General features: G+C 40.0%; 1 protein-coding gene across 1 annotated transcript in view; it reads left to right on the forward strand.

Moving 5' to 3' along the window:
* The first annotated feature begins 255 nt into the window (after positions 1–255).
* Positions 256–27,444, forward strand: part of slc12a5a (solute carrier family 12 member 5a) — a 57,217-nt gene continuing 30,028 nt past the window's right edge. Inside the window, 3 exon segments of the mRNA XM_034685478.1 lie at positions 256–352; positions 925–1,062; positions 23,186–23,332. Coding sequence (XP_034541369.1) covers positions 338–352; positions 925–1,062; positions 23,186–23,332 — 300 coding nt within the window. The 5' untranslated portion in view covers positions 256–337.

Below are 27,444 nucleotides of genomic sequence, written 5' to 3' on the forward strand. Positions count from 1 at the left end.
CTGTGGGCACTTTGTGGAGATGACAAGACTCCCCCCTTCTCCTGGCAAACTCCATCTTATTAAGATTTGATCTCTGTTTTATTCCGTTAAACAAAAAATGCATGAAGAAATAATCCTGAAACTTGTTAAAAGCGCACAAAGGTGTCGTTTTGACATAAAAAATTGAACATCTGGCTTGTTTATGAAGCTTTTAATCAGCCGTCTTTGTTTTATTTCGGTCCAATCTAAAAGTGTTTGTCTGTTTCTTTCAGCTGACAGTAACCCCAAGGAGAGCAGCCCTTTCATCAACAGCAGTGATGCTGCTGCAGAGAAGAGCCAGCAGTATGACGGCAAGAACATGGCCTTGTTCGAGGTACGCTTCAGTATTCTGCTCACACACACACACACACACTCATTTGTTGGCGCACACAATTAGGCATGATAATAAGAAGCAGGATACACTCTTTCTACTATTTGGGTGATTGAATAGAGGCTGTGACATCGATTAATGAGGGTAATTACTGTGTGAAGGGCATGTGGGAACTTCAGGTTACAGCAAGAAAATCTCACACTGCTACAGGAAGGGACTCCAACAAGGCAATTTGCCACAGCTCGTCACAACTGTGTTTACATTTTGCTCTCTGTGGGACTCCGAGACTAAACAAGAGAAAGACCACAAAATGGGAAAGTGAACAATTTGCAGCGTAAGCACTTTCTTTGTCCCCAGTTCGGTTTGAATTCACAGAAGATGTATGGCACAGTCAGAGAAATAGTAACATGAAATAAGAAACTATGGCAGTGTAATCTTAGAAAACTGTGAAACCACAGCACAGCTGCACTCAACATGTAGGTTTGGCTTACAGTATTCAGAGTAATTCACCTTTCCTTACAAACCCCAATAACAACCCCTGATCCCCGCTGTCTTCTCTCTCTGTGTGTCTGCAGGAGGAGATGGACACCAGCCCCATGGTGTCGTCTCTCCTCAGCAGCCTGGCCAACTACTCCAACCTGCCCCAAGGAAGCAAGGAGCACGAGGAGGCTGAGAACAACGAGGCTGAGTCGTCGCGCAAGAAACCCGTCAAGGTATGTGACAAGATCTATGAAGAATATACAGACGGATAAAACTGTGTTCACAGAATAATACAGGGTTGGTTGTAGTGGTGGATCATCTTTAGAGTTTTTATTTCAAATCAAGTCAAAGCTTATTTATAAAGCACGTTTGAAGAAACCACTGTGTACCAAAGTGCTGCATACTTTTTTAAAAACAACTTGAAAATAAAATAATAAATATGAGTAAAATAAATGAAAGATAAAGAATTCAAACACAACAAATGAGAAATAATAGTTGTATTAAAAATTGTCAGGATGTCAAGCTCATCTGAAACTGACAGTTGACGTAAGGAAATGGGTCTCAAACAAAGATGTTGAACTTACAGGGGTCTCTGAAGTTCCTTTAGTAACAGGTGAACTGCTCTACAGATTAGAAACAGACACCCAAAAGCATTTGTTCAACAGACTTCAAGTTACATTCAAAAATATCGGATCTCTTTTCTTAAAGCTGGGCTTCAAATATGACCTGAAATGCAAATTACAAGTACTTCAAAATTAGGTTAATCATACAAACTAAATGTTTACTTTTATATTTTTCTTTTTTCTCAAATGCCAATATTAATGTAAGATTCTACAGTAAAATGTATTTTTGATCACTTATGCATTGGCTTCAATTCTCGTAGCTAAGGTTGCCACTTGGGTGAGGGTGAAGTATCATGGTAGGTGGAGGCACTGCAGTCACAACCACAGAGTGGCAGAAAGCAAGTAGCATGGTTGGACCAGGTTGGGTTTAGAATTTCAGCTTTAAATGGGCTGGAAAGCACCGTCTTTTTAGTGATTATTACATATCAAAGTTTAGTTCCTCAATTTGAAATAATATTGAAACTTTTGAAAATGTAGTTTCATGTTGATAAAGACATGGAAAAAAAGCCCTGCTCTTACAGTATCTCATACAGTACACATCACTTCACAGAGCCTCTGGATTCACCTAGTAATGAATATAAAATCTGAGAGTATAAATTCCAGCAGATCATGCATACAGTAAAGTAAATGAACGATCAAACATCTGAGGACACTGGTTTACCTTTATAAGCTTCGTCCGAGTATCCTGCTAAGTCTGTTTCAGGTAGTTTTTCATAGGAGGATAAACAATATAAGTCTGTAGGTGTTTATCACAGATTAAGTCAAGTCAGTCCTTTAACATAACTTCCATGTACCCAAATATTACAGTTATTTCCGTGTAGTTTTAATGAAATGATGGTATCAGACCAAATCTCAGTCTCTGCTGGAATCATGTGTATCACTGTTAAAGTTTAAGAGTTGCACGATGTGTAGCTGTCAAACAAAAAATAAATGGGAGGCATTGACAGTTTATCAGATGTAAAATAAATATATTTATTTTAAAAATAGCAGTAATTTCCTGCAGGTTTTTCTGTTTTGCGTGTCCTAGAGGGAAAGTGATGTCAGCACATACCCTCTGTATTCCTACGTGCTGTGCACTTCCTCAGAGGCATACTCCCAGTTCCTTTCTTACCTTACTGTTACCACATTCTGATGTGTGCTCACAACAAGAAGAGCCAATTTACTGTAAACAACTGTGATCTTTTTATTTTTTATTTTATTTTATAGCAGCAAGCACAACACAGCCCTGATGCTTTGGGATGTAGAGCTGGGTAAATGGATTATAAAATCCATATTTCTACTGAAAATCAATGAAAGCTGCAGATGATTAGCTGACAAGTATGCTGCAGTAAACACAAATAAACTAATGATTTTTCCAGGGGCTCGTTGTGAATAATAATTCCTTTAATGCAGTGTACTGCTGCTGAGGTGTTCGTCACCTATTTAAAACTCTTTAATATAATTAAAATGTGCTTAAAGCCTGGGGTAATGTCATCAGATACGGATGCTGCAGATGAGTTTTCATGCTGCTGCAGCACCGGTTTGACACTGCACAGATTTATGACTACAATAAAAATAATAATGTTAGAATGAAAGCCTAAGATGTCTGCAGAAAAAATGGGTTTCAGTGTGAAAAATGGTGCCTTCTAAAACAAATCACTACAATCAATTGCATCAGTGTGACGCAGCGTGAGGTGACAAATCTCTTTCCTGTGGATTTCCACTGGATGACTAGTTCACCTGAAACACAGCTGTTAAGCTTGTTGCTAAGGCACAGTCATTAATGTTACTAAATATAGCCTCGCACTTTCTGTCAGATTACATCATGAATCCCTACATGCAGAGTTTTTGATTGTTTTGTTAACACACTCACTGGAGAGAAAGAAACACTCCGCCAGTTTTCGAGCGTGTCAATCATCCTCTGTTGATATTATAAATCCCCTGTTCGTGTTACTGGATTGCATCTTAAATGCCACTCACTAATGAGTTCCTTCCACATCATCCCCTGGTATTTTCTGCTGCTGGGTGTTGAGATGCCAGCAGGAAGGAGTTTATTTTTCAAGCTTCTTTTTTCCTCTCTCTTGCTCAGCACTTGATCGACAGACAGGCAGCTACATCATTAATCCTGTGGGGAAATGGTGGTTTTAGCAGGAAGGCGAGATGTGACATTGCAGAGCTGAAATGAGAGGAGACGCTGATAATGATGACGATAATGCAAGTAATGAAAGAAGTTCTCCTAAATGAGTGCGACAGGCTGCTGGGAAATGGACTGATTCTCATCAGAATATATTTTACCCTGACTTTGAAAACACTCTACTTCACACTGAGGTAAAACACAGTTTAGTCATTTTGAGCAGCTACAGCAGTGACAGGTTGACAGCTTCTCCGTGACCTTTGACCTCATCTTTTTCAATAAGACAGGTATTGCCTTTTGTTCCTCACCTTGAGGCAAATCTGTCTGAAATACTGTCAACTTTTCACTCTGTAAATCCAGACTGACCCTGTAGTTATACGTCATGTATCATAGGCTCAGTAGAGCTCAGCACAATATATATAGATTTCTGCAAGTGTTTCATTCGTCCTCAAGGTGTAATTAAAATCAATAAATATGAGTTGACAGTTTGTTACAATGTATCAAAATGTAACGAGTGTTGTAATATGTACCATTGTTACAAATCATTGCATCAACAGTCACTTCTTCAAATTCAAACACTGTTAAAATTACAGGAATTTAAAAGTACTCGTGGATTAACCATCCAAGTCAGGTGGTGAGTTTACTCCTACATCGGCACAGTAGTATCCTGGGAGAAAGAATATGGCTCGCAGTAAACACACACTGATGATCACTCAGGTGTGAGCTTTCTGTCTTGAAAACACCAGCATAATTGTTCCCTGAAGGACATAATATAGTGGCAAGGTTTAGTCTATGTGCAGGAAGGAAAACTAAGACTGATCATTCGTATCTCAGATCTCGCACCTCATCAAACAACACACCTTTACTAGAATAGTTGCAAGAGAGCCCGGTGCTGCAAACACCTGTGACTCAGGTGCAGATCACGTTAGCCTGAGCAGACTGAGGAGGAGCCAGTCCATCCAAACAGCCAAGGCTTGATTTTAAATCACCACCAGCGCCATGATCTGTAATCCCTGATATTTTTCTGAAGCACCACTAGTAGGTAGGTATTTGTGGAAGACTTTTTCCATTATGTAAGACAACTTCTTATTGGATTGTCATGAAATTTGCTTTAGTCATCCAAGCTCTTTTAAAGCTAGGCTTGGTCTCCCCCCCTCCCCTCTGAGCTCCTCCAAAACGACGCCCCTACTCACATGCACTAGCGCCACTGCTTCGTGACCATATGATCGTGACTGATTCAAAACCGGTCCTCAGCACATCGTTTGTGTTTTGCACTACGTCAACTCATGTCTCAAACATGAAATGTACGGGCAGGAGGCGAGCAGAATGGCAGGACGGGATTTGATTGGTTTCATAAATTGGACCCTAAAGGCAGGGATTGGTTGTTTTTTTCCCTGGTTTACTCCGGCTGTAGATAGCAGCTTTTTTAGGAACACATTATGTATTGATTGCCATCGGGACATAAAGATCATTTTAACCAGTATAACAAAAAGTGTATCTAAATCTGACTACCAACCCCAGCTTTAAGGATGAAATGCCTCTTCAGTGATACCCTGATCTTTTTTTAAAATGCCCCTCCCATTAACCTCGCCTTTTATTTCGGTACCAGTTATCAAGGTTTAAATGCCAACATGCTGAGATTTTGGAAAACATTTCACACAGTAAAAGTCAGCCCCCTTACATTTTTTTATTCGGGGCATTTAGCCTGATAATGTTACCATTTTGCTTAAAGCTAAAAACCTCACAGTGTTTTTATTATAGCTGTAGAGCCTCATACATGTTAAAAACAAAACTGAACTCTCTCAATGACAAAAAGACCAAACACCACTCGCTAATGAGGCAGTTTGTCAACTGCATTTGACATGATGTGCCCAAAGCCTTTAGATGAGAACAGTTTGACATGGATCCATTGAAGCGTAAAATATGCTGTTAAAGCGGGATAAAAAAATGATCATCATCATCAAAGGTCAGTTCACTGAGAGGAGCCAAAAAACATCATCAAATAACATTTTTCACTTTCTTTGATAGCTATCTGTTTCTACCAAAACACACAAGGACAGGAAGTAAAACTGAACTGGAAATACAGGGAACAAGAACTACAAAATAAAACAGGAAACCCAGTAGGGTACACTAAGAATGGAAGAAAATACACAAAGGACTACAACACAAGACATGGATGGCAAATAGCACAAGGAGGACAGGTTGACTAATACAGAGAACAGACAGTGATGAAACAAAGCATGAAACACAAGAAACAAAAAAAAACTAAACATCAGCTCATGACACATGATGGGATATCTGGACACACAGTAAGACAATTAAAAGTAAAAACAAGACTCAAAATGTACCAAAATAATGTAAGATTTTCAATTAATAAGTCATTAAGATAAAAAAAAAAACTGTTATGTGAAACACTTAAAAGCTTTAACTTATTTGATATTTAATGTTTTGAGACACACCAACAGAATCAGTCAGAATCTAATGTTGATAAATGACACATGTTTTCTACACTTGAAAGGTCCCACACAGTCATTCAGGGTTCAAACAGTGAATAATTACATTTTAGTGAAACAATGATCCTCCTGAATCTTCGGGTGAGGACATGGACTCAACTTGAATCCAGCCCGATTCCTTCTCCAGGCTTGATTCCGACTCAAACACGAGGAACTTGAGACTTGACTTGGAGGTTTGATGACTCAACCACAACACTACACACATTTGTACACTGATGGCTGAGGATGCTATAGCATGCCTGTCAGCTAGGTATTGAATCTGCAACTTGCGGGTTTAGAGGGGGACCCACTCTACCACTGGGCCACAGCTGCCCCATTATGATGCAGGAAGCAGCTTTAGATAAACACACAGCCCTTCAGAGACTTCAGTATTAGTCGAAAATGTCTTCTTTATTTGCTTGTGGTGTGTCCCCCCATTATACCAATCCTCCCAGTAGTCCCAGATGTGAGATGTATTTGCCTGGCTCTCTTTCCTCAGCTCGGCTAACCCTGGGAGCAGGTCTAATCTCCCCCCTGTCACCCAGACCCCTTCAATACTTTAATTAGTCTGCACGCTACACCAAGCTGCTGCTTCTCCAATCAGCAGCCCATTCCACAGGCAATCTCTCCATCACCACGAGAGGCTTTTCATTAGGGCAGCCTGTGGCGTTTTATCGCTCACACAGCAACCTCTCTCTCTCTCTCTCTCTCTCTCTCTCTCTTCCCCCTATCGCCTTCCCTCTCCATTTCTCGCTCCATTCCCTCTTCCCCCTTCTCGCTCTCCATCGGCTTCATCATCATCGGCCCCTCAAGTGAGCGAGCGAGCGAGTGAGTGAGCTGTGAGAGAGGGAGAGCGAAGCAGCAGGCTTTCTTTGTCGCAGTGTGAAAGCCAAGATTAGAGATTTGGCCGGCGTGTGACATGAGGGAGCAGTCTGGAGGTCGCGCAGGTTAAGATGGAAACCAGTCGCCCGCTAATCTGCCAGCGATTTTTCTCGTCACTGACATTTGAAATCCAACAAAACGAGTTTATTTGCAGAGCACCATTCAAACACAGGGCCAATTACATAAGACAGAGAAATTAGAGCAACATCTAAAGCAGCTTAAAGAGTTATTTTTGATTAGCTGTGGATTTAATGAGTACGCTTTTTAAGAACCCCCAGAGAATTATCACCTGACTCTGCAGTTTTCCTCGGGTCTTTGGAGCATTTTAGCATCTTCCAGCTCTTGATTTGATTTCTGTACCACAGCTTTTCTGTTTTTCTTATCTGTTTCCCTTCAGTATTCTGAAACAAATCCAAAGGGAATCTGGACTTGATTAAACATATTGAAGAAATGTTGTCTCTTATCAATGAGACTTTCTCAGTTCTAAACTGACTGAAGGAGGGTGCCTTAAATATTAGCCTCTGTGGTTAAAGAACTCCAAACAAGTCCAGTTCCGTTTTAGATCAGAAGACAACTATTCTGTAGTAAAATCAAGCGTCAACCTCCAGTCTCAAACTATGAAGCCCATGCGGAAGTGTTATAAACTGCAATTCATCGAGAATCCTCTTGAGGCTGGCTGCAGAAACATCGGAAACTACATAGACATGAATGGGGAAAAGACGATATTTGCAAACATGTTTATAGCCTGGTTCAAAAAACGGCTTGGGTCTAAGTCGCTGATCTCTCTATCGGCACACACTGGACGGTGGGTGAATTTTTTTCTAATGCGACGGTTCAGAAGATATTAAGATGACGAGTTTTTGCCCGAATAAGACACGACTGACTTGACTCCCAGACGGGAACACATAGCTGTTGGCTAAGAGGCTCAAACTCCGCCCCTTTATGTCACACTCTGCCTGGTTGAGTTCCGCATTTCCAGTATGGCTGCCGTCATAGATTGGCTTCAAAACAGCGCTCAGGAACAGATGGGTGACATCACGGATACTACTTCCATATTTTATACAGTCTATGAATAAAATCCCTCTATACTGTTAAAGTATAACATTAACCATGGGCAAAGAAAATAAGCAACCATGTGAACATAGTGGGGCTTTTATCAGCTTAAGAAGATAATAGTTGCCTCAGATGGAGGAGACCAAAGCAAAGCTAAAACAAGATGCAGTATTAGATGTTTTAGAGTTTATAAGGTGACTAAAAATGTAATTCCAAATGGACACTTATCTATTTTTTGTGAGTATGAAGGCAAAACTTTACTAACATTTATTTTAAAGTTATATTTGTTTGGCTTTTGGCCTTTATTGATAGGACAGCTGAAGAGAGACAGGAAATGTGGGGAGTAGAGAGTGAGGGAAGACATGCAGCAGATGTGTGGCTTGGAGGCTTAGACCGCCAGACAAACGTGCCTCTACTTTGCTAAAATGTATTACCTTTACTTTATTTTAGGGTCATTTCAAGGCAGGTCAATGCAGCTTGTACCGCTGCCCCCAGAGGCCAAAAAATCAATAAATGTAAGTGAAGATATGGAGCAAAAAGCTTACTAAAGTGCTATAAGATGGATTAAAGAGCTATAGTCAAATATAGGCAACGAGAGTCACAACTTAAAAGGAGATTTTTTTCTAAGCTTAGTAAGTGACTAAATACTGACACATTTTAAGAAGTTGGATCCATCAGTGTGCAGTTTAGTTGCTTTTCTGTGTTTTGTTCTTACAGATCTAAAAGACCTGCCAGGTTTGTTTCCTTAAAGATCAGAGATGTGTTTTGGCTTTGACTCGTACAGATCTGTCGAGTGAGCAGCCCTTTAAAATCTGTTATGTAACCAAAGTGAAGCCGGAGCAGAAGATTAAAAATAAGGAGTAATATGTTCAGCTCTCTTGTGTCTTATTAGAAGTCTGGCAGCAGAGTCCTGAATATGTTGGCGAGTTTTAATGATCTTTGAAGGAAGGGAGGACAAGGCCATTTGCTTTAGTGCACCTTAAACCATCTTTAACGCAGGAGACCAAAATTAACATCTCTTCATCTTGGGTGGATGTGGACGCTTTAATTCTCTCTACTGGCTTAAGATGATTTAGTTATTGCTGATAACAGACAGATGTGAATACTGATGCCTCTATATGATGAAGAGTAAAAACACTGATAACTTCTGTATGGTAATTTAAACACTTGTAACCACTGCAGCAGGGTCTGTGTCAGACAAAGTGAGTTACAGCATTGCAGTGTGCCTTTGTGTCTTCAGGCACAGCCTTTTATTCTTTTGGGTCATTCTTCCTTTATTGAAATGGACTGCAGAAGAAAGACGGGAAATGTGAGGAGAAAAAACGACATGCATTACAAACCATAAACCTCTATGCTTTTATTCAAGCCATTTTCTAGGCGCGTGCTTTTGTTCAGAGTAACATTTTATTCTCTTACACAAATGTTATGTTTCCCTTCCAGGTGTTTAATGACCCCTGCTCTTAGCTTTGACCTCCTCCTCGCTGTCCCGCTTTCTCATTAGACCGGTGCATCAGATCAGTATTATCATGAGCAGCCTAGTGGAGAATGTACCCTGATTATGTCTGTTCATGTTAAATATAACAGCAGAGTGCACATGAGTTCACAGAAAAGCTGAACAGGGATTTCGTAGTGGGCATATTGTCAGTGTAGCTACGGACGAAAAGCTTAGGAGAACACAGATTTCTGCTCTGTTACACACTCTGGGTTTGTCAGTTATCTCTGATTCACTGGTAATAAACTGATTTGATGTATTTATTTATTAATCTATTTATTTATTTGGTCACAGTGCAAGTCCACCAACGAAAAAGTTCAGTTAACAGCCACATAACACAAAGGTCATAATCGTGTCAAGCATGATTTGCATTAAATCATCAAACTTGATTAGTAAATAATTTGTTTTATAATCATTCAGCTTTAACCCCTCATATCATTAATATCTGTAGTTAGTATTTTCAAATATATTTAAAGATGAGATGTTCCATTGTTGCACTTCTGATATTTTTGTCTCACATTATTAAAGCTCCAGTAAGGGATGTGTAGTTTGTGTTGATTTTAGTGACCCCCGTGGACAAAGTAGTTGCTTATGTCTTTTTGCTGACCATGTCCTGTTCATTGGTAAGTAGTATTTTTAGAAGACAAATGTCATCCTGTAGGGGCACCAGTTAGTCTATAGCAATTCAAGCAATGGCGTTTACGCTCCAGGTTCCTAGAGTTCATTCTGTGCTTGAAGGATCTGTTATGGCTTTTTTGCATCATCTGCTTGGAACTAACTATAAAGCGCCTTAAAGATGAACGCACTGGTTTCCTTTAGCCATTTCAAATTGTTAGTTGTAAACGTATTAAACTCTGATTGTGCCTGTTTTAACTGACTTCATTTTAACATTACTTTTTAATTGCTGTCTGTTTTTAATTGATCGTCTTTCTTTTAAGGTTATATCTTTCATTTGCTTATCTTGCTTTTTAATGCTTCTTTTATATGCTCGACGTCATTGTAAATAAAAGCTTTGCTCGCTATGATTTGCGAGTCAAATACACTACCGGTCAAAAGTTTGGACACACCTTTTCATTTAATGGTTTTTATTTATTTCCTTCATGACAGCTTTGCACACTCTTGGTATTCAATTCAATTCAATTCAGTTAAATTTGCTTTATTGGCATGAATTCTATATATATATTATTCTATAATTCTATATTCTCTCAGTCTGCTTCATGAGATGGCCTCTTGGAATGGTTTCTAATTAACATGAGCCTTGTCAAAAGTTAATTTGTGGTATTACTTACCTTCTTAATGTGTTTGAGACCATCAGTTGTGTTGTTCAGATGTAGGGTTAGTACACAATGGATAGCCCTATTTGACTACTGTTGTAATTCATATTATGGCTAAACCATATCATATCCTAGTTTTGATGTCTTCAGTATTAATCTAGAATGTCGAAAATCATTAAATAAATAAAAACCATGAATGAGAAGGTTTGTCCAAACTTTTGACTGGTAGTGTATATAAATATATATACAGAGGCTATAGTCCTTGACGCAGTGGTCACTGCATCTACTCCCGGCTACGACCCTTTACTGCAGGTCTTCCCCGACTCTCCACTCCCAACATTTCCTGTCTCTCCTCAGCTGTCCTACCAATAAAGGCAAAAATACCCCAAGAATATAATAAAAAAATGTATCACTTATCGAGAATCTGCTCTTTATCACATCATCTGACGCCTACCCTGAGCAGGAGGAACAGACATAAAAAACAACTATGTAGAAAAGTAACAATCACTACTTCAATGGTATTGTTTGCTTTCGTAGCTCATATAAAGACATCAATATTGATTTCAGTCTGTTTCATAACCAGCTACACACTGCTCACTGGAGCTTTAAGTTTCTATAGATCAAACATTGCACTGTTTTAACATGGGTGACTATTTGCAGTGCTGGTAACATGTTCAGCTCACCTTTCCCACTTACATCCACACCAGGTTACTGCTGACCTGATTTATCAAAGTGCAAGTGATTGAGTGTAGCTACAGCTGAGCAGCACATGTGCATTAGTGGAGAAGGAAACTTTTAGCCTTGAATGTGATAGTGAGGGTAAACAGAGGTTTCACAACATGTGAGGCTTTGTGGAGTCTTTTAGTCTAGAATATTCTAGTAACACATGTAGACGCTCTTTGCAGGGCAGCGAGCCTTCAGCACCACAGAGGACGATAACAGCAGTCAGTGTTTTACAGATCTAGATCACACACACACACACACACACACACACACACACACACACACACACACACACACACACACACACACACATTCACACACATACAGTGCCGACCGCTGACTGACTGGTTGATCTACAGCCGGTCAGGGAGGCTGATGCTGGCCGGTCTCTCCTCTCACAGTCTGTTTAATAATTCAGCACACCTGAGCAGAAACACATTTGCCCGATCAGCTCCTGTTTGGCCAGCAGAGCGTGGAGATGGCGTTACAAGCTCCTGGTCTGCCTCCCTCGCTCTCATTAACCTCCTCTGCCTCCTCGCTGCTCTGCTACATGCCTCCTCTAGGCCTCCTCCATAATGAAACTCAAAGTGTGCATATGCTCCTCTCTTGTGTCCTACACTCTTCTTCTCCTCCATTTCCTCCCTTTTTTGTCCCCTCTGGGCTTCCCTCCCCATCTTTACATTTGTATCCTCTCCTTCTTCCTCGTCTTCTCCTCTCCTCTCTTGTGTCTTCATGTCTTCTCCTTAATCACCTTTCTTGCCCCCTTGAATCCTTTCTCTTCCATATCTTCCTTTCCCTTCCTTAGTCCCTTCCTCTCCTCTCTTTCTTACTCCTGTCTTCTTATTCATGTCATTTTTTTCTCCCTCTTCTCTATCCCCTTTCTTCTTTTTTATTTGATTTTGCCTCTTAGCTTATTTTGTCCTCCCCCTTCTTCTCTTTCTCCCACCTTTCTCTTTTTCCTCTCCCCTCTAGTCTCCTTTTCACTCCTTTCCACTCCTAGTCTATCTTTCCTCGTCCACTGTTGTTTTCCCCATTCTTCCTTTTCATGTTCTCTCCACACCTTTTTTTACATTCTATCCCTTAATGCCTTTCCTTTCCTTTTCCTCCTATCTACCATTCTTTGTCTTTACTTACCCTACTTTCCTTTTTACTTTCCTCTTTTTCTTTTTCCTTCACTTCCCCCTTTCCTTTCCTTTTTTCCTCTCCTTACCTTTCCCATTTTATCCTTTTCTTTTATTCATGTCCATCCCTTTCCTTTTCCCCTTTTCCTTTCTTTTCCTTTCCTTTATTCCTTTCCTTTCCCCACTTTCCTTTCCTTTACATCCTTCCTTTTTCCTTTTTTGTGTTCTCCTTTTTTCTCTCTTCTCTTGTCAACTTTCCTTTTTTCCTTTTTTCTTTCACCTCTTTTCCCCCCTGGTCTTCTTTTTTATCTTTGTTCTTATCTTCCCTTTATTCTCCCAGCCTTTGAATTATTTCCCCTTTTTACCTTTTTTTAACTTCCTGTGTCCTCCCTTGGCCTCTCTTGTTCCTCTGCCCCCAACCCTGTTTTGCTCTCCTCTACTTCTTTATTCCTCACTTCTCCCTACTCTTCTTGTGCTCTCTTTTCTGTATCTCATCCTTGTGTTTTCTCTCCCTCTCCTACCACCTCCTTTCCTTTCCCATCTTAACCCCTTTTTTATTTGACTTTCCTCTCTTCCTCTTCACTTTTAAGGGATATTCTCTCATTAGACCCCCCTCTCCTCCCTCCAGAACCACCATGTGTTGCATTGGCAGTCTAACCAGGCAGCTTATATGTTCTAACATGTAATGATATAGTATTGGTCGATCTCCAGTAATCTATTTTTTACAGCACTCTATTTCATGAAGTTCCCCTACAGTGACCTCTGTTCATTACAGGCAGCTGGCCCATAAAGACAAGTGCAGTCTGATCAGTAATAAAACACATTCTGCTGCAGATCCAGAAGGTTCTGGGCGCTGACGACTCTACTTCCTGCCGGTGATCATAAAGAATTCCTGTAAGAAGTGATTTAAAACATGATTCTGGTTCTGCAGGCAGAGGCAGGTTGGCAGGGTGTCCCGGAGCCTGAGGGCCTGGATGATTCCTCTCTGCTCTCCTGCAGCTCCTTTCAGATGTACGGTCCCCCCACACTCCTTCTTTCATTTTCTGTCCCCTGCAGCTAACTTTTAATATAAGGTTCACCTTTCCTTTTCAACTACTTCTCTCCAAACTCCAACATCTCAGAGAGTGAAAGTGCTACCTCTGCTAGCCTCAGCAACTCAGGAGACAACCATATAAGGGTCAATAAAAAGACTGTAGGGGTGTGAGGAAAGAGAGGCAACATAAAATAATGACTCATACAGAATATGCAATTAGCAGTAAAAGTTACATCACTGGTATAAAATCTTTAGGAAAAATAAGAGGTTTTCTTTGAAACCAAGCAACAAAACTAGGTTGTGTTTTGTGGTCTGGCCTCTTTGTGGCTAAGGTTAGCATCATATGAGGTCAAAGACAGTGTATTATAAATGTAATGCCAAGGGGCAAGACTAGACAATGTTTCTCTTTCACTTACAGTTTTACCTTGTTTTGCCATGCACAAAAACTTTAGATTGCAGGACTGTAAAGATAATGTCCTTGACCAAAATGCAATCGCAAAGCAATCATTTTACTGGATGCAAACAAAACTGGTCTGGAACAATATTTAAGGCTTCCACAGAGTTGTTGAATATTGATCACATCTTTGAAATGCTTTGGTCTATTACTATAAGAGCCACATGCTTTGGCCTACGGTATCCTTTCTATGAGGTTCGGCAACATCACAACATTTTTGCATTTAGTACTTTAAGGAGGCAGCAATCAGAGGTCCAGGAGATGGCTTTCCAAGTTTGCAGTCTGAGGTTTTACTGATAAAGACCGTGGAACGAAATATAGTCTGTAACAATGAATCAAATCAGTGTTGATGGCAAAGGTTGTCAATAAAGGCATCAACTTCGTAGCATACTACTGTATACTGACACAAAAAGCAGAGCCTTGCTGCTGGTGGAGCTGCACCAGTTGTGCCTACATGTACTAGAATGCATTGCAAGCAAGTAGCCGCAGCCTCTACTTTGCTTTTCTGAATTTCTGAAGCCACATACTCATTCTCCAGTACATACAGCCATACCCCTTCAAGTGTATACTTGTCTATAAGATCCTCTTATTCAAAGATGTAATTTGTTGCTGTTGGAAAGGCAGCCAGCTTGCAATATAAGTGAAGGCGGAGATTAAAATCCAACCTCACATAGCAAACATAATAGCAGGGAAATCAACGATGAGAGAGGGCAGCAAATTCTGCAGCTGTGCCCATTCTCCAGAGATTCACTGAACATCAACAACTGCAGGCCTTTTTAACACTTTAAACTCAGGTAAACAGGGACAGGTTGAAAATTGGCGAATAGTCCCTTTAATGCAATAAATTGTTGTTGGGCTAAAGCTCCAGTGGGCTTCAGAGCTCAGTGCCTCCTGTGAGTAAGTGCTCCTGATGGATGCAGAGAGAGAGGCCCAGCCTGGTGAGAGGCTTGTGGTAAGTGGTAGGGCAGCAGGAGGCCGAGAATCTGAAATAGCTGCCTCTGCAGATGTATTGAAAGGTCCTGTTGTGCGTCTAACACACCTGAGCCATCCGTTCAGTGGGCTGTGGGCACTTCCCAGGGGGTAAGGGGGGGGCAGCTGTTCCTTCCTAGTTCAGTGGTGCCTCGCTGGCTTACCTGTGGCTCTGCAGCAGTCAGTGGTGCCTCTGCTCACGGTGGCTTGCTCTCTGGGGAAATCATCCCTCTGCTGGCTCCCAGTGCATCAAAGGGACACAAAGTCTTCTACTTTGTGTGTGTGTGTGTGTGTGTGTGTGTGTGTGTGTGTGTGTGTGTGTGTGTGTGTGTCTGTTCCTGGTTTAGACTGCAATCCCCTGTCCCCAAATGAACAAATGAAACACCAAATGAATGAAAATAGAATTCAAACACTTCAGATAAACATTTGGTCCTTATCCCAAATGGGGTCATTGATTCAGTGCATACACAAGTACCTCATCTGCTTCAAACTATTTCTCCATAGAAGGTCATTAGGGGCATCCATTAGTCCTCTAGATTTGTCTGTTAAAGTGGATGTTTGCAGAACCCACAGAGGTGTTTCTTTTCTTACTTATAGCTGTACATTTACACGATTCGTGTACCCAACAAGTTATTCTGAGAGCTCAGGGTTTGCAGCCAATAAAACAGAAGCTGAATTCTCCCCCATAACCGACATCATGTTAAAGTTTAGAGCCCTATCTTTCTACATTACATTTGAGTAACAGCAAGCTAATAAGCTAGCATTGATTACCAATAGCAATGTGTCTGTGTCAGCGCAGACCCCGGGAGTGATTAAACACAAGACTATCTTATAAGGAATGGAAATAACTGGTTTTAAAAGAGCAGCCAATGCGAAAGTGCCTTAAACTTGCATTCTTTGTAATGACCAGCAGAGGGCGACTCCACTGATTGCGAACGAGTTGTGGATTGTATAGAACTGAGGAGGAATGAGGAAACAAGCTACTTATATATAAGAGTTGTTCTCTACCTGAATAAGTATTGCGTCTAATACTCACTAAGCCACAGACGCCCTCACAAAACAATGCACTATTGTGTATCAGCAAGAATGCTTTAGAGTGATCGAATCATAAACTTATATTGGCCAAAACACAGTATTTCAATATCAGTGTTTCTAGTGGTATTAGTATTGGTATTGGTATCTGAATATGTATCAATAACAGTGTTTTTATTGGTATCAGTATCAGTATTAGCATTTTGGTATTGGTAGCAGTATCTATATTGATAGCAGTATCTGTATTGGTATACGCATAAGTATCAGTGTTTGTATTGGTATCAATATCTGTATCTGTGTCAGAACATTATCAATACCAGTGTCTGTATCGGTATCTTTATTTGTATCGAAACACTATCTATATTAGTATCAGTATCAGTATCTGTATTTGTATCAGAACACTAATAGTATCGTTATCTGTATCAGTATTGGTATCAGTATTGGTAACTGTCTCTATCATAACAGTATCAGTATCAGCATCAGCATCAGTATTAGTATTAGAACATTATCAGTATCAGTATTGGTATCTGTATTGGTATCAATATCCCTATAAGTATTGTTATCAGCATCAGTATCTCTATCTATGTTGGTATCAGTATTGGTAACAGTATCAGTAACACTAGTGGCATCAGTATTGGTATCAGTATCAGAAGTATCGCTATCAGTATTGGTATCAGTATCAGTATCAGTATTGGTATCAGTATCAGTAAGAGTATTGGTATCAGCATCCGTATCTCTTTCTATATTGGTATCAGTATCAGCATTGGTATCAGTATCAGTAACAGTATTGGTTTCAGTATTGGTATCAGTATCATTATCAGTATCAGTATCAGTAACAGTAACAGTATTGGTATCAGTATCAGTAAGAGTATTGGTATCAGTATCAGTAATAGTATTGGTATCAGTATCAGTAACAGTAACAGTATTGGTATCAGTATCAGTAAGAGTATTGGTATCAGTATCGGTATCAGTAATAGTATTGGTATCAGTATCAGTATCAGTAACAGTATTGTTATCAGTATCAGTAACAGTAACAGTAACAGTATTGGTATCAGTAACAGTATTGGTATCAGTAACAGTATTGGTATCAGTATCAGTATCAGTGTCAGTAACAGTATTGGTATCCGTATCAGTATTGGTATCAGTATCACTAACAGTAAGAGTATTGGTATCCGTATCAGTATTGGTATCAGTATCAGTAGCAGTTAGAGTATTGGTATCAGTATCAGTATCAGTAACAGTAACAGTAACAGTATTGGTATCTATATTGGTATCAGTATCAGTATCAATATTGGTATCAGTATCTATAACAGTATTGATATAAGTATCAGGAAAGAATGAAAATTGCATTAGAGCATCTCTTGATCAGGTCCACAGCCCTGCTTATCTTCATCTGCACATCTTATGTAACACACAGGATTTCTAGCAGACGACACCGTGTTTCAGAGCCTGCCTATTGTTATATCTGGATTATTATTCATCACTCAGCTGTAAGCTGCTGCAGATACTCATGCAGCGGGTTGGCATACAAGGTTTGCTTGATTGTGGTATTAACAGAGAGGGAGACTGGGCGGAGAAAGTGGCAGTTTGCAGTCTGAAGAGGGTTATTTCAGACTTGGTTCAATAGTTTTTTGTCATTCAGAATACACACCTTTTTGGGTCAGATAAGCATATTCTGTAATCACTATTTTCAGTCTGACTTTCTCAAAGTCTTGAGATACATGAGGAAGTCATCAGACGCCTAAAATAACTGAGTTTTGTATGTAATACTTTCTCTAAGCTTTTCTGACAAACTGCTCTGCAGAGATGTTATCTTGTTTGGATCCTGCAGTGTACCCTCTGTGTTCTTTCTGAATTTACAAAGCCTTTTTCTTCTTACTTTTTTCTTATCTATTTTGATAAAAATCAGTAGTCGAGGAAGTTGGTATCTTGATTGCAACTATTTTCCAGACAACTCTTTTTCTGTTTTGATCTGTTTGAAGTTAACACCTCAAAGAATTCTGCTGATAAAGGTGGATTTAAAAAAGTGTGTTCACCTTCTAGCTGAAAAAAACAAAAACAAAGTCATTGCAGTTTTGCAAATCATTTTTAATTAGAATCCCTCACCTTGAAAGGACTCAGAGCCGCCTGCTCTTGTGTCATGTCTACTTTTGCACACTACAGTCGGATCATGCTAGCAGGTTCTTTAATAAGTCACTTAATATTACAAACTGACCTCAGACCAGTTTGTGCAGCTGTAGCAGTTTGTGGTCCACCAACAAAGTGCTGATGTAAGACGTAGCTTTCTACCTGCAGCATCAGACTCTTAATGTATATTCACACCAAAGCCCTGAAGGACCTGTCAGTGAAAACTGAGTGTTTTTAATTACAGCAATGCCACTGGGTGGTCTGGGAGTGATAGAGATATTAATTCATAGGTGAAAGGATGCAATATGTTCAGTCAGTTTTTGAAAAGATCTTAGGAGTAATGAGATTATCCTTTTTTTATGATCCTTATATAAGCTTGGCTACATTTTAAACACAGCACAGTTTTAAAATGTAGTTTTCATTTACTTTAATGTAATAATCATTTTCCTATTGAAGCATTATCTGTTACTGATTTTATTTATTCATTTCTGTCACGATTGGTTTTCCTGATGTGATTTTTGTAAGTCTGACAAATTTAATCCATTGCTTTTTCATCTCTACTCTTATATTCAACCTGTTTGTTCCAATGTGAATCACTTCGAGCTGCATGTTTGTATGAGAAGTGCAATATAAATAAAGTTGAGTTGATTTGGGATGACAGCAGGATTGTTTGTCGAGTTGCCTAAGCTGCTGCTCCATGTGGCAGCACGTGGGAGCATAGTGGGCAAAAATATTCCAGGAAATGCAAACAGTGCCTATCTGATTCAAATGTAGTTTCAGATGAGGCTTCTCAGTGGATCAGTTTCCATGAAAAAATATTATTTAGATCCTCAACAAGCAGACGATAAAAATTCCTCTCCGCCACAAACTGAAGGGCACAGTCACAGTGAGTCACAATCTGATTTGCATAGCAAACTGTGCACATCATTATCATATAGAGGGGGAGGTGACAGAGACGGACGAGGTTTGTTCTCTGCTGGTGAAACCTGTGGAGGCCTCAATATGATTCTTTGATTAAAACGCAATGAGGCTGAAGGTGGAGAGGTTCCCTGCTGCGAGGATTAAGTTGTAGAAGAGGCAAGGGTGTGTGTGACATTTCAGCTCTGCAGAGGAGACGCATAACCATGCAGTGTCACAAGTAAATATGCATCTGCCAATCAACTGAACACATAAAAAAACGACATAATACAAGCAACACGGCTCTGTTCAGTGCAGTTGAGATGTATCTGTTACGAAAGCAGGTGTTTCTTTACAGAGAAGTAACAAGAACAAAACGTACAAATATGATAATCAAGATTATACTGGTATATGGGAAGAGTAATGAAAGCTGCTACAACAACAAAGTGGATTATAAAAGATTATAAATCAGAGGCATTTTTGGTGGATTACAACTTCGTTCTACATTTTATAAAAGAAATATTAAAATAAAAAAATAAAAAAATATCTGTGAAAGTTGAGGTTTGTTCTCGAGATGATCTGCAAAATAACACATGAATTTGTTTTCCCAGTTTTCTTGACTTCATGCACTCATACGAGGACACAAACACACATTCAGGCAGCAGTAATGTGCAGTGATTCTTGAAACAAAGGCAGGCACAAAGAAAACTTCTTCTAAGTAAACATAGATTTAAAAAAATGTTGGTTTAAAGTTTTAAAAACTAAAAAAAATTTGCTTGAGAAGAGAGACAGAAATACCTTCAACTTGTCTGTTTACAGTGACCATGAAAAGACATTTTATTTGACATTTACACAGGCATGGGAATCACTTGGTGACTCACGATAGGTGGCCCACAATACTGATGATACCATGATTCAGCCATACTGCAATAAATGATCAATATAGCAAGACAATAATATATGAAAAAATAACACACAACAGGATATCTGATAAACTGAAGAGTACAAAATGACCCTAACAAGAAAATATTAATATTTTTTTCACTGAGATGTTCATGTTCGAGTCTGTAGTCTGCCACGACCAACTTGTGCATATGAACCTGTTCTCATTTTATGCTTAAACTTTAAAACATTAACTGTATTTTAACGCTAGCTTGTAGGACTGTAGCCTACCTGTAACAGCGTCAGTGAGGAGGTCATAAACTACAGCCGGGTATTTTCAGGTAAAACTTCCACCAGTGTCTTGTGCATGATGCTAGTTTGCACAGCACTATGCATTTCCTATCCGCTGTCAATCAAATGAGCATTAATTATCAGGACTCCATGGACCGTGAAGTCCACTCATAGGTGAATGTAATTCTCTCTGCAGACTGGAGAGCACCACCATCTTTGTCAGTGTCCCACGTCATCTGCTATTTTGCAGCTGTCAACCGCTCCTTGGCCAATTAACTTCTGCCACCACAAGGATTCATGAAGTAGTGGGGAAAACAGTTTAGAGCACCTTATTCATTCAATCATGTATCAGTAATTTCAATGATATGTTGCTCTATTAATATTTTGTCCCACTACTATTAACAGTCCACCACCAGACACCTTTAAGTTCAGAAATACAGCACTAAAAACTCTCAACTATTTCCACTAGTCCTTTAATAATGTCCTCAGAAGGAAAAAGTCAATAACCATGTCCCAATAGTTGGATGTTTATCACTGCAGGTAGACGATAATGTTTCGCTGTTAGAGTCAGGATTAGATCAAGCGTATTTATCCTGGGATTGGGTTTTAAGACTGTAAGTAGGCACACTGATTTGGGTTTAGTTTAGCATGTTGCCTGATCTGTTTCTTCACAATCACAGGTTATAAACAGATGTTTCAGACTACGTGTCTTATATCAAGCTAATTCCTGACATGCCATGCTGTAATGCTGTAAATCAGGTTGTTTTAATGTCACTCAGTGATGTGACACAATGTGTGATGCAGTGAATGTAACACATGATCTGATTTGATAAGATATAATACGATATGATACAATATGATATGATACAATATGATGTAATATTATTTTGTAATATGATTTGATCTGATGTGATATGACATGTTCATAAGCCGTTCGCTGCTCTTCTCAGCCACATCCAGGGTTTCCAGAGTGATAAGCTCACTAATTACACTTCCTTATGTGAGCTCTCACTCTGTTGTTTATCTAAAGGAAATTAGAAGATAATTATATTTGCGAGACCTGTTTGGACTTGCTCTGTCTCTGTTCCTCTCTCCTGCTTTGGCTCTCTCCTCTTGTCTCCTCTCCTCTCTGCAAACAGTTCATTATGAATGCTGGAGAGCAAACCTCTCCAAACAAATCACTAACTGTAGCTTCACAAACAGTATTATTCATTCGATGTCAGCCACTTGTCAGGATGATTTGATTAAAAGTCTGCTTTATGAATTCAGCATCTGCTGTCACTTCCCGATGCTGAGTTTTTCTTTCATCTTGTGTCCATCCGCTGAAATTTTAATATCCATAACTGGATAAACAAATAATCGCATTTTTAATGATGTCTTTTTAAACCGAAGATAAAGGAAAAACATTACCATACCGCGCTGCCAATACTCCACTTTGAGGATGATGTCCGTAGGTATTTGAGAGTCTAAGATGTCTGGCAGTGATGTATCGACCAAACGTCTTTTTTTCACAGAGAGGAAAAAAAAACACGGCCAGTTCTTTAAAATGTGTTCATAACTGTGGATGCATTTACAGGTATGCAGAAGCCAAACTCAAACAACATGTCGGGTCAGCTGATTGATACCATTCATTGGTCGTGTTGTCCTTGAGAAGGGAATGACTACCTTCTGCTACGGTCAGGGTCAGCTGATGTGTCCTTCAGATTTAATACAGGCCATTACATTGGTGCACATACACAGACATGATAACACACATGTGTATACTTTACATAAACAAATAAGACCTTAAAAGCACACACACACAAATACACAAACTTTAACAGCATGCTTCAAACAAAGAAAACTCCAATTAATCAATCTGCAATGAGAAAAAACGCTTGAGTGATTGCCTTCATTGGAACGGCCTTGAAACTGATTCTCATACAGTGTAAGGACATGCCGAGCAGCTCTCGCTTTCTTCCCTGATCCACACCGGGGACAGCATTGCAGCAAAACTGAGCCCAACAAATCCACTGCAACAAGAAGAACCCTGTAAGGAATAAAATAATAACATATTGAACAGCCTCCTGGCTACCTCCTGGTCTTGAAGTTTTCTGTATCCTGGGCTGAAAGTCATTATTGTTCTGAAAAGCAACAAAGGATTTATGTAAAGCACTGTAGGGAGGAAAAACAGCAGAAATTTAAAGGTGCAGACGATAAAGTCGGAAAAAATATAACTTTTTACTTTTAAGTGCTGAAATAACTTCAAATGCTGCCGTTTAAACAGCATGCTAAGACACAAAAGTAACAGAAAAAACATATCAATAGTGACATCATTTAAGTCAGTTAATGTTTGCAATAAATTAAAATCAACAAATCCCAGAATAAAGTAAAAGCAGTTCTTTCAGCCCAAAGCAACAAATTAAAATTCCAAATCCAGCCTTTAAAAGTCACAACCTGTGAAGTTTTGTCTTACTGGCAGTCCGACAATCTGCAGAGTGTTTTTCTTGGCGCGTGACCCTTGAAAAACAAAAGACAATTTATTAAGAAAATTAGCACACTGTGGTTCCCAGCATGCCCGGCTGCTGTGTTGACTTTTATTGATTCACAGAGATGCCAAAAGTGAAGCAGGAGTCATTAAGCAATGCTGCACATCTGTTGTTCAAGGCCTGTGATAGAAAAGAGAGAGAGATACAGCTTTCCCTCCTGTTGTTGATTTGTGCTGTCTCAGACCCTAAATTATGATATAGAAACAAATACATTCATTGAAATTACAGGAAAGTTGTGTCACAGTGAAAGCAAACCAAGCGGTTATGTCAGGAAAGGCAACATAAACTACAATCAAGAAGACGTTTAACACCATTTAACCTTTAACTGGTTCATGAATTCTCCTATTCTTCTCTTCTCTTCCTCCCTCAGGCCCCCCAGCTCGGTACCCTGATGGGCGTCTACCTGCCATGCATCCAGAACATCTTCGGAGTCATCCTCTTCCTCAGGATGACCTGGCTGGTGGGGATCGGAGGAGTCATTGGGACCTTCGTCATTGTCTTCATGTGCTGTTCCACAGTGAGTGTGTTACCTGCTTTTTTCCTCAGCTCTTTGTTTGCAGCTTGTTGACCGGGTATACCCTGAAATCAAACATGCACGCATTTTAAAAAGTGTCATTGAAGAATGACCTTAAAGCGGAGAGCAGCTTTACAGGTAATGAGCTGTGCAGCAGTAAAAGGGACCAGCTGTTCACCATTATAGGGCTCACGGAGGACAGTGAGGATAAAGGATCAGTGGAGCTGCTGAAGTTGTTGTTTGGGGATGTAAATATTAATTTTATAGCATAAGAAAAGAATTTCCCCATTAACCCAGCAGCTATTATTTTTAATACTGTAACTGCAGCAGTTTGAGGTCAATGTAGACAATGCTGCAAATCAACAAGCAACATGTTTGACACCTGCATGGATGTGATGGACTTTGATTAGTTAGACATTTTGTTCACTGGCTCTCCCTGAAACCTGAGCTTCTGGTCATTTGTCCAAAAATGATACCTTCAACTTTTAAAAAGAAAAAATGCTCCATCATTAATGCCAGATATAGTTACAATTTACATATACCGAATTTGCTCCCATTCATTGAGTATTGCAGCTTTCTGCCTCCCTGCGCAAAGCATTCTGAGATTCCACCAAGCTAGCAGCGTTGGTTTTAATCAATCAATCAATCAATCAATCAATCAATCAATCAATCAATCAATCAATCAATCAATCAATCAATCAATCAATCAATCAATCTTTATTAGTGCTAAATCGAAGCAAAAGTTATCTCAAGACGCTTTACAAACAGAGCAGGTATTTACCATACTCTATGGTATATTATTAAAAAAGACCCAACATCAAGACAGGATGAAATCCATTCCCATCTTACAGACAGGACTCAGACTGATCTCATTTGATCCACAATGAGCATTTAGCAAGTTACTGCGGCAAGGACATACTTCCTTCAACAGGTAGAAACCTCGAGCAGAACCTGACTCATGTTAGACAGACATCTGCCTCGACCAAGTTGGGATTGGAAAGAGGGATAGAAGAGATGGAGAGCTTCAACAGCTTTTCTTCCTCATTATTTTGAGAAGATTTCCTAAATTCAAGATAAGTGAAGCAGGGGAGGTGGGCAGGGCATCTCTGCCGAATTGGACATTGGTCAGTGGGCACGCACTGAAAGGACAGTGGTTGGTATTTCAACTCCATCACCTCCTTTGTGGGGTCTATATAGTCACCCTACCTCAAAACAAGCCACTCCAACCAGTTGATCAAGCTCCTTTTTGTTTTAAACCAAGTTTAACCGTCCTACAAACCTCTGCAAAGAGTACCAAAAAAACTGTCTACTCTATTTAATGATGGTCTAGCTATGGTCAACTCTGGCCCTACTGTTTTCTTTTTTAATGTTTAATTGACAAAAATCTCATTAAAAGACCAAAAGCAACATGATGATACATTGTGTTTTCACCATCAAGCCCTTTCATACTTAAATTGCAAATACTTGAAATAACTGGTTTATTCTGATAACTTTTTTATCGAGAGGATTGGACCGTTGAAGGAGTAAATCCTTATGCTGACTCTTCAGGAAGGAAGTTTGAACATTTATCTTACTATGTCCAGTTAGATCACACTGACCACTGGTGGAGTGTAATGTTGTTGCAACCACAGTCCCTTGACATTAGCAGTGAGGGCGTTCTTCAGAAGATCGGGTCCCAAACAACAAAATCCCTTTTTTAAGCTAGTAAAGGATGCTGCTCCTCTTTTATCACTCCTGTTGTATTTTGAAGACACATTTTTCGATCTTTAGAAAGAATAAAATGGATGATGACACACTGCGATGTTCCCTTGTTCCCACAGATATCGTTGCTACAGATCTGTCATGTGTCAGCGTGATTCTGGTGTCGGACTGACGGCCTGCTGTGGCCTTGAGACTCGTATTACCTAAGAGTGCGTCCCACAGGACGTGCTCAGCTGCTGTCACTGATCTGAGCGGCCGCTACGAGCTGATTGTGTTTGACTTGTTTGATGCGTTGATTGTCAGGAAACATATAATCTGCCTCCTAACACCTTATCTTTTCAGGAGTTATTATTAGGTTAGCTTATGTAATTGTACAGGGCTGTTAAGCTCACACCGAGCAGTCTGTCGGCTTGTCGGGGTTGTGTTTCTTCTCTCTGGTTCGCAGTGTGCATTGTAGCAGGGCTGTATGTTGGCATGTCTGTGTGTTTGTGCAGCCTAGATTCTCCTCTAGCACGGAGTGTATTTATAGAACAACCCCCTCAAATCCCAACCATGGCAAAGTTGCTTGCACAGACACACAGGCAATATGCTTCCCAATCATGTTGCTGTGTGACAGCATGGAGAGGGCTTTGAAACATCATAGTGGGGGAGAGCAGAGTGCTTGTTATTGATTCTTTTAACACATTAAGAACAGGTGCAACGTGCAATATTTAAATGCACTTTTTGTAAAATTATGTTTAATATAATCACAGAAATATGAATATTTGAAGTGTTAAACAGCTGCTTTTTGGGATGTACTTGAATTAGATGGCGTATCATTTAAAATAGTATAAATACACAAATAAATCCCACTTTAGATTCTATTAAAGCTCCAACAGATCTATGCTGCTCTGTTTCATACAAAGAAATGTGCAGTGTAATAAAATAACCCAAGAAAAAAGCCCAGAAGATGAAAGCTGGTTCAGACTCAGTTTGACAGAAGCCATGCAAACACAAACACACACAAACACACACACACACACACCATGCTAAATGTCTTCAGCTTGCACACACACTCAAAATCTCTTTGCATGTCACACACTGGTGAGTATTTAATCTTTTAAAAATACATTCTGTTCCTCTCTCCTGCTTCTGCTCATTTTTCTCACACACTCTCACACACACGCTTATTTCTTATCAGTCACACGGCGTGCTCATTGCAGAGCCCTGGGGCGATAAGCCTGAGCGTGAACGGTGTGTGAGAAACCCCCACCTCTCTCCTCCTGAGCTCCTTACATAACACATAACCACCCTGCCCTCCAGGGGGTTACCAGATACACACCGCAGGAGTGTGTGTGTGTGTGTGTGTGTGTGTGTGTGTGTGTGTGTGTGTGTGTGTGTGTGTGTGTGTGTGTGTGTGTGTGTGTGTGTGTGTGTCTGTTAGTGTACAAACATATATTCAGCGAGCCCCACTTCATTCAAATCCACAGGAATTTAAGTGCTGTAAATCCTGATCATATACACCCTGGCCGCCCCACATGTTTTATTCACATAAAGGCATGATGGGATATCACTGACGGGGCACTATTCGTCCGACGTTCAATCACAGCAGCACACACATCTGTAGCCATGGAGCACTTACGCCGTTATTCTCCCGTCACGCAGCATTTTGACAGAACATTAACGAGCCACTGCACGCTCTGTGAATCATTATTACACAAGGACTGAGCCTCTGTGTGACATGTTTTACTATTAACCATGAAATTATACACACAACCATGTTTAAAAGGAAGAAAACGACCGCACACGTCGTTCTTCGAGCAGATATATTTAACCCTGCGCTGCTTGTGTAGCCTATATTTTTAGCCCTGATAACGAATGCGGGCTTGTCACCGAGATAAAATAAGATTTAATATTCTCGATGGAAAGTCATCTGTTGTTTGGCCTTCCTCATTACTTCCAGGTCTTGAATCCAAACGCTGCGAGGTAAAGGGTGCTCTGCCCTCAGTCGTGACTCATTTAAATGCTAAAGATGCTTTTCTCCCCTCATCCTTTTTCATTTTTACTCTCATCTCTTTCGCTTCCTCAATTTCTCCCAGCTCTTTTTAATTTAACTCGCTCATTATTTCCTCATTCTTCAGCTCCTCTCTTTTGTAGCCTCTCTCTCTCTCTGTCTGTCTCTCTTTCCACCTCTACCATCTGACTTTTGTCCCTTTTTTTTCATCCACCTCTCCTCCTCTATATAGCAGCTGCATCCCATCCTCTGGAGCTCTTCTTTTTTTTTTTTTACCTCGACTTCTGTCTGGAAAGTAAAAATCACCTCCGTCTCCTTCGCCTGGCACTTCTGCCTTCCACAGTATGCCATCCATAGGGACTCCAAGTGATAAACAGCACACTGAAAATAGACTCCTTCAGCCCCGCTGTATGAGAATTGA

The sequence above is a fragment of the Notolabrus celidotus genome, chromosome 1 (assembly GCF_009762535.1).
Source record: "Notolabrus celidotus isolate fNotCel1 chromosome 1, fNotCel1.pri, whole genome shotgun sequence".
Lineage (NCBI taxonomy): Eukaryota > Metazoa > Chordata > Actinopteri > Labriformes > Labridae > Notolabrus > Notolabrus celidotus.